Source organism: Mytilus californianus, unplaced genomic scaffold (genome assembly GCF_021869535.1).
Source record: "Mytilus californianus isolate M0D057914Y unplaced genomic scaffold, xbMytCali1.0.p SCAF_29, whole genome shotgun sequence".
NCBI lineage: Eukaryota > Metazoa > Mollusca > Bivalvia > Mytilida > Mytilidae > Mytilus > Mytilus californianus.
In genome coordinates this window covers 1,914,201-1,931,255 of record NW_026262678.1, presented here as the reverse complement: position 1 = coordinate 1,931,255, position 17,055 = coordinate 1,914,201, and the positions used below count along the sequence as shown (strand labels likewise).

Here is a 17,055-nt window from a genome sequence, read left to right as displayed (position 1 = left end):
TCTGATAAGTCAGATGCATTTGATTTGCAGTTTGAAATTATCAAGGCAGTAATTTAGTAGTAGAAGTTAAAAGCAGGGCAACAAAATTTAAGCAAATTAAAATTTAAAAAATTCAAGGTCGTTTTTACGTACGTACGTCAGTGGATGCATATACTTAAAATGACATCTATTGATAAGCTGCGTTTATTTTCATTAAAATGATAAAACATTGATATTCTCTTATCTTTATCAACGAGAAAATCATCTACATTACGCAAGAGGGGAACGATAATTTTTGTCAATGCTAATTTGAAAACAAATGGTTCCCGATACATAAACATATCAACAAATTGGAAATTCAACTGTGAACATATACATTTGATTGATTGATTGATTGGTTGTTGTTTAATGCCATTTTCAACACTATTGTGCTATTTCGTGGCGGTCAGTTTTTATTGGTGGAGGAAGCCAGAGTGCCCGGAGAGAACCACCGACCTTCGGTAGGAAACCTGACAATCCTAGTCAATTAAGATTGGAGTCGAGTGCACCTGCCCCTTGCGAGATTCGAACTCACAACCTCAGTGTTGACTAGCTAGTGATATAGCAGTTGGACTACTTAGACCACATGGCCAACGAGGCCCCTTCAACCTATACGAATAGAGAAACTTCTGGAAAATTTAAGTTAGAAAAAAACAGAGTACACTATTGTTACACTATTGTTACACTATTGTTCAGGTAGGGTGAAGGTTGTCGCCTATCAAAACGTTTAAACCCGCTGCATTTGTTAGCACCTGTCCTAAGTCAGGAACCTGATGTTCGGTGGTTGTCGTTTGTTGATGTGGTTCATAAGTGTTTCTCGTTTTTATATAGATTAGACCGTTGGTTTTCCTGTTTGAATGGTTTTACACTAGTCATTTTTGAACTATAATGGTTTACTTTTACAAATTGTGACTTGGATGGAGAGTTGTCTCCTTGGCAGTCATACCACATCTTTTTATATCTATATACAAACTGCGTACTAGACTCATGTTATAAATGCTTTTTTTACCAATGACGTGCCGCCTTATGGATTTTGATTTCTGAGACCTATGGGATAACTAGGGGAGGAAAGGGCGAGAGGGTAAATAAAAGGTCACCATTCGAAGACGGACAAAAACAATGACAAAAAAGAAAGAAAGAAAGAAAGAAGCCAAAAGCATTTACAACATTACACAGAAAGCTACACTAAATACTGAGTAATACGAAATCCAACAAAAACCTTACTATTACACCAGGAAGGGTATAAATGTTTCACTCGGATATAGCTGCCGCCGTATCAACGAATAGAAATGTGGTATCAGTCAGTCGTACGCTAATAGGGTGACAGCTTTTGAAGGTTTATATGAGTTGGTTTTTTTACTTATCTAGTTGGAAGTGATAAAGAAACGCATCTTGATAATTATCAAATGTAATTCGGTGCCAATGTAAAATGATTTTAACCAGCAAACAACCGATTGATAGAAATGTAATATAATATACAATTATACCGACATTGCAGGTGGCAGAAATGTTGAGTGATAACTAACTATGTATGATAACATGGATAAGCGATCCTTTAATGAGAAATATATCTAATAATCTTATTTAAAACACTGAAATAAAAACCACAGTATCAATGTGGTCCTTATTTTGAAGAAATGTGATAAAAATCAAAGACGTTTATAGTTGACAATCTATTCTTACTCCCTCATTTTGTAGAGTAATCTTGATATGAGGGTGTGGATGGGGGTTTACAGAATACAGAATAATGGGCAAAAAATATAAAGAATAGTGAAAAATGGCCTAAAATATTAAAGAATATAGAAATAGAGGACCCCCCAATCCAGACCCTCCGATATACTATCGGCATCTGATGTATGTGACGTTGAGATAATTTTGTTTGCAGGTTACCATGTACGTGTTTCTTTTTTGCTTTCAGATCGTTAGTTTGTTTATATTTGTCATATCGGGGCCTTTTATAGCTTTCTATGCGGTATGGGTTTTGCTGCATGTAATAGTTGAAGGCTGTACGGTGACCTATAAATTACTTCTTACTTACACCTATGTCATTTAGTCTCTGGTGGAAAGTTTTCTCATTGGCAATCCTACTGCATCTTCTTATTTTATATAACATGGGTATAGTACCTTTGTATCTAATATTCAAAACTATCATTTATTAAATAAAACTTGTTTTAAACTAAAATGTCTGGCGGGATATGAATGATGAGTCCTATATTTTGCTTTGAAAAGAAATTGCTCATATACTCATTTATCTGTTTATATAAATCTGTTTTCAACTTTATATTTCAAAAAATGAAATTTCTTTTGCTGGAAATAAAAACAGAAGGAATCATTTGATAGAAATCGTCCTCGTGACTGCAATTACTTTAAAAATTATCTTTTATATCTTTAAATTTAAAATCTATGTTCTGCTTTTTTCGATATAGAATATATAAAGAAATGTAAACATCGGCTGATGTATTGGGTTAGATTTGAACTATAATAGATTGTTTTAAATATATATTTTTGTGTATCTATAGTTGTAATGAAAACAAACTGTAGTTACATGTACAAACACTGATGCGCAGTTGTCATCTCTGCGCTTTTAAAAAAGAGGCGAAAAGGACGTTCAAACTCATAAGTCGCAAATAAACTGACAACACCATGGCTAAAAAAGAATAAGACAAACAACAGTACACAAAACACAACATAGAAAACTAAAGACTGAGCAACCGACGAACCCCAACAAAAACTGGGGTATGATCTCAGGTGCTCCGGAAGGGCACCCGTCTTGTTGCTCATGTTAGTACAAGCCCGGTATTAAGTACATATTTCAAATATTTATTTGTTTAGTGGACTTTTTTTCTGAATCTCATGGTTACGGAATCTTTAATTGAAATCCAAATTTTTGTCACAAAGCTTTGAGTAAACAAGATGGCGAACCGGGTGCAATTGTCCTATTATATCTCTTGGAAATTTATACAGTAAACTCACAACACAATCCTGTTTTGTTCCACAAAGTTTAGTATTACATTTTTCCAACATTTCTTTTTAACACCTTTTTAAATGAATCTCATAAAAATAAGTGTTGGTCACTATACCCATAAATTAAACTATTATTTTCAACACGTCCTTTTTAACATTCCCAAAACACAAACTACCACTTTGTTCAGTACAAGTACTTCGTTCTATATTAGATTTATAAAGTACATGATCTATGTTAATTGATATTGTTTAAACTCTTAATACAAATTTGCATGTAAGAAAGAAATTTACGAACATCACCTTTTACACCTTTTGGGCTTAAATTACAGTTTTTGGAGAACGTTATGATTGGTACAAAAAAAAGTAGGTAAAATTATCTTCTTAAAATGAGGTTTGAATGTGATAATGTAAAAAAAAAGAGATAGATTTAATTGATATGTTTTTCATATGCATGCTTGCATCAAATGTTTAAACAGGCGTATAGTATATCATATATATCATATAGATATGTCAATGGTTGTAAGTATATAAATCTAACTAGTGAGAATATACAAGCATGAATAAATCAAGGTAAGATTCATTTATACTTTGTCATAGTTTTGTCGCGTCTTTCAAATTACATGAACTAAAACACTTTTAAAATTATAAGCCTTTTTTTTAAATGAATAAAAAAAAACAAAAAAAAATAACTTTAAATTAAAAAAAAAATCCGCTTTGAATGGAGGCAAAACTTTTAAATCTGTGAAACAAAACATGGCTAATCGTAACAATAGAAGTAACTAGATTTGATTACCTTTTTAAAAACATTTATATACAATCACATACAAGCGTATTTGTGATTCGATTTTAGACTCTACTATAATTATTGGAATTCATATGTACCAATTCTAAGAAATGCTTTTTTAGAAATTTTTATTTTGTAATTTTAATATTACTTCGATTCACACCATAATGCGAAGTTCGATGTTCCTACCCTACCGGAGCACCGGGCACTATTTCGGGTTCAGACTACATAAGTTGTCGCTTGGAGTTGCGCGCATGTCTTTTTGTTTATCTGTACGACTATCTTGTTGCTTTTTATTCCATGTCTTATTTCTATTTTGATTGTCTGTTATGGCACAAATTCCCCGTCCTTGACCCAGGTCGACGTACCTACCAGATCTTAATTTCATATTGATTGATAATTTGATTTCGTTCTGAATATACATGAAATATTTGTCACTAGGCGTTAAAACATTAATAATTTCTGTCATTTTGTCAGTCAAGTAAGATCTGTTAGTTTCGTAAACTGAATTTAAGTGAAAGGGAATGCAAAATAACTATTTGATCAAACAGAAAATGTCCCAGTTAAGATTTTTGGTCTCGTTAAATCATAGAAATCTCGTCATAGCGTGACTTCGCTTATAAGTTCTAATCAAACTTCACACTGCCGTGATACGAGAATTAACCATAGAAACTTGGAGATCAGTTGATACAGTGATATAGGTACAAAAAAGTACGATAAAACGTTTTGCTGTGCGTCTTCACTGAAAGGCTGAATACTGAAACTACGTTAAGCCATTCACACACGCATACACATGTATAAAACATAAAAATTAAAATTACAACTACAACAATAATATTGATATGTATACATAGATGTTTTTGTGGAGAGTGTTTTTCTTAACTTATAGCAAATAAACAATTCAAAATGAAATATTTAAGATAGAAGACTTCAAATGTGTTGTTTACACAAATTCGATTTAAAGATATCGCAATGCCGATACAAATCCTGTGCAATTTTACCAACATCAAAATTGCGAGTATGAAGTCTATTGCGAAATAATTATACTTTTCAATACATCGTCTTTATGCAAGAATTCATTGAAAGTTTATTACTTTCTTTATTATTTTCTATTTAATTGATTTTGATATTGAGAAAATCTATTCATGTACTATTTACATGTATTAAATAATCGTTCTCAACGTTCTATTTACAAGTTACGCCTGACAATTTATTTGCATAAAAATTCATAATAAAATATTGCATCATCGAAGTGAATTGACTTTGATCTATGAACATCTGTTATTGTGCACACTCCTACGTCTTACGGAATCAATTTTATGAATGAAAATACCAAAACAAATCATAAAATGAATGAATGAATAACATACACATATTTATGTACTATATGCTTGCATGGTATTGATTTCAACAAATATTTATACAGGCGCCTTTTCACAACATAATCTTAAAAGGTAAAATATTTTTGCCGCTGTATATTTAATTTTTATATCTTTGACTAGTATAATACATATTGTGCAGTTGATCAAGATTAAAATTTGAAGAACCGTTGACCATTGGATATAGACATCGCGTGGTGCAACAGGCGAGGAATAAATTAACGCCACGTAAATAAAGGGGGGTAATTTGAAAAATAGAAAGTATTAGAAATACATAAATATTTAAATTTGATATTATTTTCTGATATTGAATAACCATACAACTTGGTAAGTAGCAACTAATTTTTTTAAGTATTTCACTCAGTTATAATTACATTTCAAAGCAGTTTTATACGATTCCGTTATTTTGATTGGTCAAGTCATTCCAAAAGTTATATTTTATTTCCGTATAAAATGCAATATTATGACTGCACGTGCTCTTCGTGACAAAATCAAAGCAATGCAATGTAAAACAAACGAAAGGCACGATGTTACTCATGTAATTTCATGGTTGTAGCATAAAAATGTAATTATAAAAATTGAATACTTCTTTTGTAATTCTATAGTGTTGTAAAATTAAACTGTGCACACATTTCCGCGCTTCGAACAAAACATGCTTCTGTCAAGGCTTTTACAGCACAATAAAATAAAAAAGAAGCATTGAAATTCTTATATACACACATTTTGTACATTTCGTTAACCATGATATCAAAATCTTCCATTATATTTACCAAGTCAGAAGCCTGTGTACAATCAGTCCTGTTTGTGCTATTCAAGATATCTTTTAATATCTATAAAAGTTTAAAACAGTAATAACCATTTTTTTTTTATAAATGTGCAAACATTTAGGTAATACACATTAATTTGCTGTGCATCGTTCAGGCAACTGTTTGAACAATACCTGAGAACTGTGGTGTTAGATTTGAATGAACTCTAACTTAAGCTTAAGATTAATGTTTAATGCAGAACACTGCAGCCCACTAAACTCTATTCTTTACGAGAAAACAAAGGTGTACTTGATTCATCGGTATGGAAAAGAGTGACCGCCAAGACATTGTTTGAGTATACGAAAAGTAACGCGAAACAAATCAAACAAACAGACCTAAAAGGAAAAGAGAGTCTACAATGTGAAAAAAGTTGTCATATTTGTAAAGAAAAACACTAAATGTGTAGACGTCTAATATATAAGAAAAACTGTAGACACTTGTCAACATGCAATGTAATTATAATATCAGTCTGTTGACATACTAAAAGCTTTTATGTTTTTCATTTTACATTTCCGCATACAAACCATTAAACTTTTGACATTGGGTTTTTAAATGACCTCTAAAACTGTTATTCTCTCCTTTTTACGATTGCGTCATAATTTATGATATTATATAACAATGGTACATATGTCACACTGTAAATATGTGTTATTACGTTGCATCATCGGGATTATTTATAACCTCGTAGGTAAGACATGTGATTTTTGTAAAAGAAATGATATCTACAATATGTATGTATTTAAATTTGGATTTGAGAAAACTATTTAATCAATTTATGTTATTCAAGTATGTATTAGTTAAATTTACATGGATCTTTCTGGTCACATATTATGCATTTGTTCAAATAGAAAAACATGCTCATTTGTTTATTTTCTAAATGCTACTAGTTTAGTTAAACAAATTGATATACGTTTATCAAAATGTGATAGTTCTGTTATAACTTTGTTTGAATGGCTTGTAGGCACATCACGGCTAACTTCGTGAAAATAAAAGAAAATGAATTCCATTTTAAAGATTCTTTACTTTTTATGGAAAATGTCATTTAACTCCGATACATTTGAGAAATCAAAATTCATACTTCAGATATAATATTTGTATGTAAACTGATAACGCTTTATGGTGTTTGGGGTTGGGGACCCCCCCTCCCCGCCGGAGGAGAAAGAGGGGGATCAAAGGGAATATAAAAAAAACTTGGAAGGCTGACGCCACAACGGAAGTGCTTTTTCTAATTGTTTATTTTCAAATTCCAGTAATTGACCCTGTAGTAAGAAATCGGCATTTAATTTTCATTGACAATTAAGAGCTTGCAGAAAGAGCAAATTTATCTGTGCGTAATGTGTGTAACCTTTAAGCTTTCAAATCATTTAACTAGATTTATTTTTTTGTTAAGCTAAAAACTTGTTATACCAATAGTTGTGTTTCACTAAAAACTGGTTTAAACTCCGATATATCACATTCAACTTATCATGCTTTGCGTGGGCAGAAACCTATTTTGTCTGGAATAGAACCAGACTAGAATTGACAAAGGGAAATGATTTATGTTTAAGATGTGTAACAACAGAGTCAAATCGGTAAATGGCAAATGGACTATTCCGGCGTGGTAATACACTGTCGTCTTGATTTCCACTTGGAAAATAATTACTTATTCGCTACAATTTAATATGGAAGGAAAAGTAAACGAATCATCTCTTGGGACAAGTTATGAAACGTCTTTGGTCGTTTCTTATTAAGCGAGTGATTGCAGCAGTTTAGGAGGTACAGAACACCTAAGGGAGTTAACTCTTTAAAAATCAGCTGAGCGTTTTATTCACTTACTATAAGTGAAGAGAAATCAAGCTACTCAATGATCAAAATTAGTTCTTGTCAACGTCTATGTATCCAGTGAAATTATTCCTGTAAATTGAGTGAATAAAATTTCTAAGTCAAGGTGTTGGATACCCTCTTCAAGGTTAACAAAAAATTCTCAGGTTTTGATCAGGATGGCCCCATATGGAGTGCAACGGATTTTTTGATTGTATGAATGAAGGTTAAAAATCTATTTACGACAGTCAGAAGTGATGAACAAGATACCACAGACGAAAATAGCCGAGATTATGTCTAAAATTCCCACAGTTATCAATACAATGTCAACTTCACAGCTGGTGATATTGACATTTCATAACATATGTGTACATGCACTTGTGTTTGTATGTCGTAGTATATTATGCATACTTGTAAAAAGGAGAATTAAAAGTTTTATTAAAACAATAAATTACAAGTGTACACGATACCAAATAAGCTGTTTTGAAACGAGATTAAAACATCGAACCCTTGAGGACGAAACATCGAACTCTAGAGGACAAAACATTGAACTCTAGAGGACAAAACATCGAACCCTAGAGGACAGAACATCAAACCCTAGAGGCCAAAACATCGAACTCTACAGGACAAAACACCGAACCCTAGAGGACAAAATATCGAATCCCAGAGGACAAAAAATCGAACTCTAGAGGACGAAACATCAAACCCTAGAAGACAAAACATCGAACTCTAGAGGACAAAACATCGCTCCCCAGAGGACAAAATAAGGACAACAACAATCTATATAAATAGGCACTTGATACCAAAGCTTTCGGCCATGCAAACTAAAAAATCGGGAGCGACATTTAAGTTGACGTAAGACGATTTTTTTAAAAAGGCGAGGGACAATAGTGGGGCATAATCTGCTTACCGTTCCGGAGAAACTCAGATTATCTCCGGATTTCGTTAGTCTTTGGGAAACTCAGCCTATATTGTCCGACTTGTGGCTTTTTGTTTGCCCCATTGGTATCTTCTTCATTTTTTTAAGGTTATGTGACGCGTTTGGTTTTCTTTAGTTTCAGAATTATCGATTATGTTATCTTTCATGACAATATTCCACAAGACTCTGATTTTTGTTTTGTTACCTGTACACCATTATATAAAGGTATGCATTAAGGTAAAAAAAAATAAAATAAGAGACAAGTGGTTGTGAAATATTCCCTAAAATAATGTTCAGAAAAATATATTTAAGTAACGTTAAGGTGGTACCAACCATCTTGACTAAAATTAATTTGGGGCTCGTTTAATTTTAATAAATTTTTGACAAAATATTTTTTAGTTTGACCCTTTGACATAATATATAAAAAAATCAAAAAACTTGAACCACACACTTTATCGGAAAAAATTCATTGGATACATAGCAGTTTGACAACTCTAATTTTAATCATTGAAAAGCTTAATATTTCCTTAACAATAGAACGTGATTAAAACGTTCAGTTGATTTTTACAGTTATCTCCCTGTAGTGTTATGTACCACTGTAATATCAATATATATGCTTTAATTATAAAGTGTATGTTCAAAACAACAACACACCTAAATTGTAGGTAATTTCTTAATAGCAAGATTAAAGGCATTACTGCGTTACGTAACTGTTTTGTTTGTATGTGCTATGTACTTTTGAGTAACACAAGCTTCTTTTTAACAACTGCTGCAGATGCGAATATTCATACGTTCATTGACATTTTATCGCAGACATGTCAAAAAAAGTGAAAGTCATATTTGACTTGTAGAAGTATTCCGGTGCATTTCTGGAAACTAGAATTTCAGTTACGCCAATTATCGAGTCCCGTAGCGGCGTATTTCTGCATTAAATAAGCAATTAAAACATATATGATTGATTGACGATGTGCATATTGATATATCATATATATATAAAAAAAAACGGTATATTATGTAATAATGCTGTGTTTAGGTGTCTCATTCATAACGTACAATATACATGTATTCTAAATTATCATATTTGAAATTCTTTCAAAATTCGGATTTTCTAATTGGGATGGTTTTTTTTTACGTCATTCTTTTATCTATTTTATTTTTTTAATTTTTTGTTAGTCGAGGTTGTATATAGTTTTTTTTAATTTTTTTTTTTTTTGGTTGGTTATTTGCGGTTAGGAACGGAAAGTTCCCTGTCTCATAAACAGTTGTCTTCTCGGGTTTATTAAGATCCCTATTTGATCCTCTGGACGAATTAAATTTTAATTCATACATGTAAAAAAATGTTAAAATGATTGAAGTCGGACAGAAATGTTATCGATTGATTTGTATAATTATGTGTAAGTGTTGTGACTGCTTTAGATTTGTCATTTTGGTGCCTTTTATAGCTTGCTATGTGGAATGGGTTTTGCTTATTGTTAAAGGACATACGGCGACCCATACATGATATAGTTGCTAACCTTATATGTCATTTGGTCTCTGGTGGAGAGTTATCTCATTGACAATCATACCACATCTTCTTATTTTTATATTATATATTGTATAGACATCTGTCTACTGTTGAAGACTGTGTATTGCCTTCTAGATATCATTTGGCTATGTTATCCATTTGGTTGGATTTCATTGATGTTTTAACCAGATTTGATTCATATAAAATGAACTACTATGAATAGTCTTGACAATAGAAACTTTTAAAGATACATTTCAACACAAAAGTAAAGGTTAATTTCTTGCTTTATACATGTACAATTGTTTATTGTCTATCCCTTCAGTCTACGAGCTGGTATTTACACACAAGAATTCAAAATTACATCATAATACGAATTAATCGTCAGAATAGTTCAATCTTAGATTATAAACCACGACATGCATATGTTTTCTTAATGTCACACTATAAATACGGGATTGTAGGCAGTACATGGTATTTAAGCGGGATATAAAAGTTGTGCTCTTCTCAAATACAGTGAGGATAAAACAATAAAGTTACCGTCTTTCAAGCCCAATACAAGTTGATAACAATCAAACATATTATATATAAACCTCTTACAATTCAAAGCTTAATTCTGTATTTTGAGAAACAAAGCTCTACCTTTGTATTGGGGTAAACAAACAACATTACATCGCGATTAAATGTACCATTGAAAGTGAACTATTGGATTAAAGACTGATAAAAATATATTGTATTTGTTATAACCGCATGTGTTGAACTTTATTTTTGACATATTTGTTGGATTTCATTGTCAGATATATTTTATAATTTGTATATATGATCCCGATTTTGTGGGTTTCTAATACACAGTTGTAGCGTGATCGACGTCCAACAAAAACTTCACCTAAAACCGGTGCAGATGGCCATCTATACTTGAAGTGAAGAGACAAATTTTGCACCATGTTGAAGGTTTAGCTGTGATTTCAAGATTGATATCATAAAAAAAAGAATGGCAGGTCCTTTGCTCTAACAAGTTGATTTTTTGCGTAATGAAAATGGTCCAGTAGGTAGATTCTGAAAGTATGTCGACTGCTTGTGAAAAATGAGAGTACTATGTTCGATAGGAGCAGAAATTTTACCATGCAACATGCCTACTGTTGACCCCTTAGAGAGGTGTTGCAATAGTTCATTATCGTGCAAAAAGCGTCGTACACTCCCTACACGAGGAAACTGGATTTATTGTACTCATTTATAACGGACGCAATTACTTTAGCATCGGTTTAACTTTTAAGTAGATTATTTCACAAGATTATTAAAGTTCTATACCGGTTGGTGCTCTAATATTACTAATTACAGGAATCAAAGGTAAAATTACAACAAAACAATCTGATCTGTAAATCAATTTTCGGTGGTATTTTTAACCGCAATGTAACTTTGTTATCAATAAATGAGTCTAGATATTTTGTACATCAATAACATCCCAGAAGCAACATGTTTTTCGATCAACATGTTAACTGCACGAAATGGCATGATATAAATATTATCTCTGCTGATTATAAATCCAATTAAAACATTATAAATACCGTAAAGCATTAATTATTATAGATCTGGTATGATGAATTAGTCATACAGAAAATATGTTTTTATTTCAAACCTTCCTTTCAAATTTTAATTACTTGTAAACATTTTCCTGCGACATTGTACTGGTTTCTATCCTATGCATTTCCGCCACTGTTCATTTTGAATGCCCTTTGGTATCTGTCGCCCCTTTTCAATGCTTACTGAAACGAGAAACGTCATTATCATCAGTAGTAGCAGAATTTGTAGTCGGTGAAATATTCCGTATAAATCTTGTAGTTCCTAACTTGGGACTCGTTACTGGCGTTTATCACTTGGTCAAACATTTCTTGTTGAGTTGATCACATGACAAAAATGCATTTCTCGTCTTTGGAAAATTATTGTAAAGCTATGAATTCTTAAAGCTTCGAAAGCATGATTTGTAATCTTACTCTTAAAAGTCTTTAAACGCCTAATTTATACATAATTGTTTGATTGTCAAACATTGCCAAAAAAAAAAAAAAACAACATCTTTATTTGATTTTTTTATCTGGAAAATTCTAGTATAAAACCGTCTAACCATTCTTATTCCACCTTCTGTGTTTTCAAATAAAATTTTACCACATTTAGAAAAAACGTATATTCATTTGATCTGCATAGAGAATATAAGTTTATATAAAGATAGAGTACATGTAGCTAAATATTTGATTATTGTTACAATACATTCGGAATTACCCATTTTGATACTGTTATCATTACTAACGATATTTCTCTCGCCATCAGTACAAAATGCAACACTATCAGGCAAAATGCCATTGTCTGACCCGTAGATACTGCCAATGTTTATATTCCGGTTAGATAAACCCCTGTTAGAGTGGGTGTACATTTTTTATTCTCTGATAACGGACTTTTTTTATTACATGGATAGCCAGGCAGTGATATGAAGAATCATTTCATGTATTTTTACAATTAAGATCATTGTGTTTACAATATGTGATACGGAGAAAACCTAATTTGTTTTTATCAAAGGTAAATTCATATTACGTATAATTTTCAAATTAGTTGAAAAATGATCTCGCTGTGAAAACGAGAAAATTACTACAAATGTGTATTTAAGTAACTCTGTAAGGACTTTTTGTATCGAAAATTGAAAAACATGACTTCGCAACTTTAAAATTATTTTCTAATTTTAGGATCAGAGACGGAACAGCGCCGCAACATTCCCAGGACGATTCAGCTATATCATATGGAATATATAGTTCATTAAATAACACATGTACTAAATGTTGTAATCGCGATTGTGAGAAAGGTTTCATTCATATAGATAAAATATATCATCAGAAATTCATACCTGCACAAAACACGTGTTGGGATTGTAATACACTAAGACGATATTCGGCCAAGCCTAAAATGTTCCGGACTTTAGGACACTGTGTTTTGTTTGTATTGTTTGTTTTCACTTGTTTTGGAATATTATATGGAAATTCAACTCGTCAAAACAAAACTCTCATCGGTGAAGGTGAAAATGACATAGAACTTGGAGGTCCATCTAAATTCCAAGTCGTAAGTATATATTAACTATTTTCATACTTTTCATGAGAAACACGACAGGTGCAAACATGATGGAGCAGGAGCTGCTTACTCGGCCGATGTTTATAAGTTCACCCCCTTTTTTGTGGACATTGAAAAATCTTCATTTCTGTTATACTGCAGTGTTACTGTAGTGTAATGTGGGCTTTGGTTTGCTTTTTTCTCTCTTTTCGCTTACAATCGGTGCAATTTAGAAACCGGTTAAGTTTTACCCAAAATTGGACTGGTTGTTAGGTTGACTTTACTTTTTTATGCTGCTCATATTTGACCGAGTACCAGAATGTCCTGAAACAATGTAGATAACATGTCAAAAAATATATAATCCGGAATCAAAAGTCGATTATATGAAAATAGTATATTGAGTGAATTGGTTTTATGTCGTTAATATGAACACAATTTACTTATTTGATATATTTCTTCAGCGATATAAATATATTGTCTTTTGGTAATTCCGTATGAGATTGAAGGAGCTTAGATTTGAATATGATAACGAGTTTTGAAAATCGCAGCATTGAACACAAAGCTTTCCTTGAATTACATGGAGTTTTTTTTTAACAAATTAAGTGATCGGACGAAAGTCATTTCATTTGGCATCCTCACCTTCAATATTTGATTATTCAAAGGTATTGGTAGATTACACCTTCAGTATTGATTATCCATAGGTATTGGCAGATTACACCTTCAGTATTGATTATCAATAGGTATTGGTAGATTACACCTTCAGTATTGACTATCCATAGGTATTGGCAGATTACACCTTCAGTATTGATTATTCATAGGTATTGGTAGATTACACCTTCAGTATTGATTATCCATAGGTATTGGTAGATTACACCTTCAGTATTGACTATCCATAGGTATTGGTAGATTACACCTTCAGTATTGATTATCCATAGGTATTGGTAGATTACACCTTCAGTATTGATTATCCATATGTATTGGTAGATTAAAAAAGCATATGGTAATATTTGATACGTTTTATGAAGCCTAGCTTTCGATAGTTCAGGAACATCATATGCTCTGGTCTGTGCGTCCGTCTGTTCGTCAATCTGGTAAATTATTTAGCTTTAAGTGTAAACGATAAGAAAATTTGGTATGATTGCAGATGAGACAGCTATCTACCAAGAGTTTACTATGACGTCGAGGATCTACGTGAGATGAACTTTAAAAGATATCTAATATCTATACCAAATAAGACCTTTGATCCAGATTTCTCGGTTTACTGGATTTAAAAATTTGATAACTAATAGGAGCGGGGCATGTTGTCCTCTGGACATAATTCTTGTCTGTATTAGCAATGGACTAATTTCATACATTTGTATTTAGATAACACAGTTTTAATTAATTGGCTAATTTGAAGTTGATGGCAGATCTATGACAATGTCTGTAGATTCACAAAGTTTTAGACTCGTTCGATTAAGAGCTTGTCAATATACCAGTCCTGTCTATTTTTTAACACTGTGTGTTTCGTTTGGTCATTACTATCCTTGGATTTATTGTCTCCTTACGTGTCCCTACATGCCCATTTATTTATTTGAACAAGCTCGGTAAACCTCGCATATCAAGTTTGAAAACATAGTGGATAAATATCGTTTAAATAGTGTGGCGCGGTAAATATATATGTTTCTACATTGTACATTGTCGAAATACTAAGGTTTTTCAACACCAGGAATAGATTACCTTAGCTGTATTTGGCAATACTTTTAGGAATTTTGGTGCCTCAATGCTCTTCAACTTCGTACGAGCGTCATTAATGAGTCTTTTGTACACAAAACGCGCGTTTGGCGTACAAATTTTCAATCCTGGTATCTATGATGAGTTGATTTAGAATGAAAAAGATTGATTAGATGATTGTTGTTTGCTTTATGTCCAGTGGCAAATACTTCATGTATGTTTTTGAAAAGAATTCCGCTTAAGCCGGTGCTAAGGCCGTCTTAAACTTGCAGTGAGATGGGAGTTTTTTTTTCGCTCCGTTTCGAAGGCCTCCCTTTGACTCTGTGATGAAAAACACTGTTCCTTTGCTTTTTATGTTTATTTTGCTATGTATGTACTGATTTTGTGTCATGGATGGTACCCCATATCCTTTGCTTTTCTATTATAACTTGAACAAATTAACAATTAATACAATAGGTATGTCCTGTTATAGGGGTCGACCGGGATGAAGGGCAGCAAATTTAGACTGCCGCTAGAAAATGAGGATAATTATATAAGATAGGAACAGAAGTTTCGTCCTTAACCAGGTCACCTACTGACCTCTCAGAGAGTTTTTAAAAGAATTTTTGACGTGCACATATCCTGGCTCTCTCTCTCTCTCTAGAGGAGAAATCGGATGTACGTCCCCATATTCTGACCGGACGTGGTTGTGTATTTATACATCCCGCACAACCAAACTATTTTTATATTGACATCTCACTTTGGCAAAGGTTTAACTGCAGGTCGGAAGAAGATCAAAGGTGATCATATTTCTTATTCCCAGTCACCCTTGGGGTTAAAATGAAAAGAAGGTGAAGCCCCTTTGTTTGACCAGTCTCAAAAGTAAAGCTTTGATGTCTTAAATTTGAAAATAGTATTTATAAACTGATTATTGCCCTGAAATATATATTTTTACATAAACATGATAAAGGAGATGAAGTGATGAATCGTTACTAATGCCTTGATTCTGTGTTTATATAAAAGTTCATAGCACTGCGCAAAGTGTGCACTTATTAACTGCAAAGTTTTAACATAGTTTTGCTAATTTATTGCATATTTCGATTTTTTTTTGTCTTCTATTACAGTTTGTACAATTATTATATCCCAAGAAACTTTAGCGTACAACTGCGCATTTGAAATCAATTTATTATATAATTATGTGTTTTGGTGAAAACAATTACAAAACTCATTATATATAATATGACAAAACGTTTGTGATGTTTATTATTTTTACTGCGGAACTTTTTAAATTTATGTCGATAAAAAACACAATATTTTGAAACAACAAAATTTTACAAACTCAAAAATTTGTGAACTAAATTCCCTCCTGAGTTGTGTGATTTCTTTTTAATAGTGCGGGCTACACATTATTCGAATTGACCCATCAACCTTTTATAATCTATAAACTTTTGAATTTCTTATCATTCTCTCGTTTGACATTGCCGTAATAACTAACACTCAATGAACTGATTCTAAGGTTGAACCAAATTTCTGCAAATGTCTTGCATAATTTCAACTACATTTCCTATATAAATATATATGCAGTACTATTCATGGCTAGACTAAAGGCATACTTCGACCTTCACCTTTTTATTCACTTTGTATTTGACAAGGTGACTTAATTACTTATCTCAAAATTGCGTAACCACAAAGGCCATAAATGTCATCTCTTTACGAAAATAAATTCCATACTTAAAAAGGGTTAACGGTATGTAAGACTCTTTTTAAATGTCTTTTGAAGTTAGTGTGATATAAAAAATAAAATTTATTCTCTATTGACTTTCACTAAAAATGATGCATTTTAAATAACTAATAGCTGATACCGGTATACTAAATACTTGCATAGTGTGCGGTCTAACCAACATTTCAGGCGGGAAAGTCAGTCCAAGTTGCCTGAATCTAAAAATCTAAATTTTAACTAGTGCTTCCTCCTTCCAATTAGAAGATCTGTTTCCCTGCAATGAAGACCAAATGTAAAATGAACAGACAAAATAGTCTTGTTTTCCAAATTCCGACCTTTCACAAAATATTACAATATTTAGCAAATTGGGGACAACTCTAGT

General features: G+C 32.2%; 1 protein-coding gene across 1 annotated transcript in view; it reads left to right on the top strand.

Annotated features, from left to right (window-relative positions):
* Window positions 1–3,475: 3,475 nt before the first annotated feature.
* The window catches only part of LOC127732881 (uncharacterized), a 38,192-nt gene continuing 24,612 nt past the window's right edge, over window positions 3,476–17,055 (top strand). Inside the window, exons 1-2 of the mRNA XM_052242064.1 lie at window positions 3,476–3,552; window positions 12,904–13,273. Of these exons, the coding sequence (XP_052098024.1) occupies window positions 3,539–3,552; window positions 12,904–13,273 (384 nt within the window). The 5' untranslated portion in view covers window positions 3,476–3,538. The remainder of the gene's footprint in view (window positions 3,553–12,903; window positions 13,274–17,055) is intronic.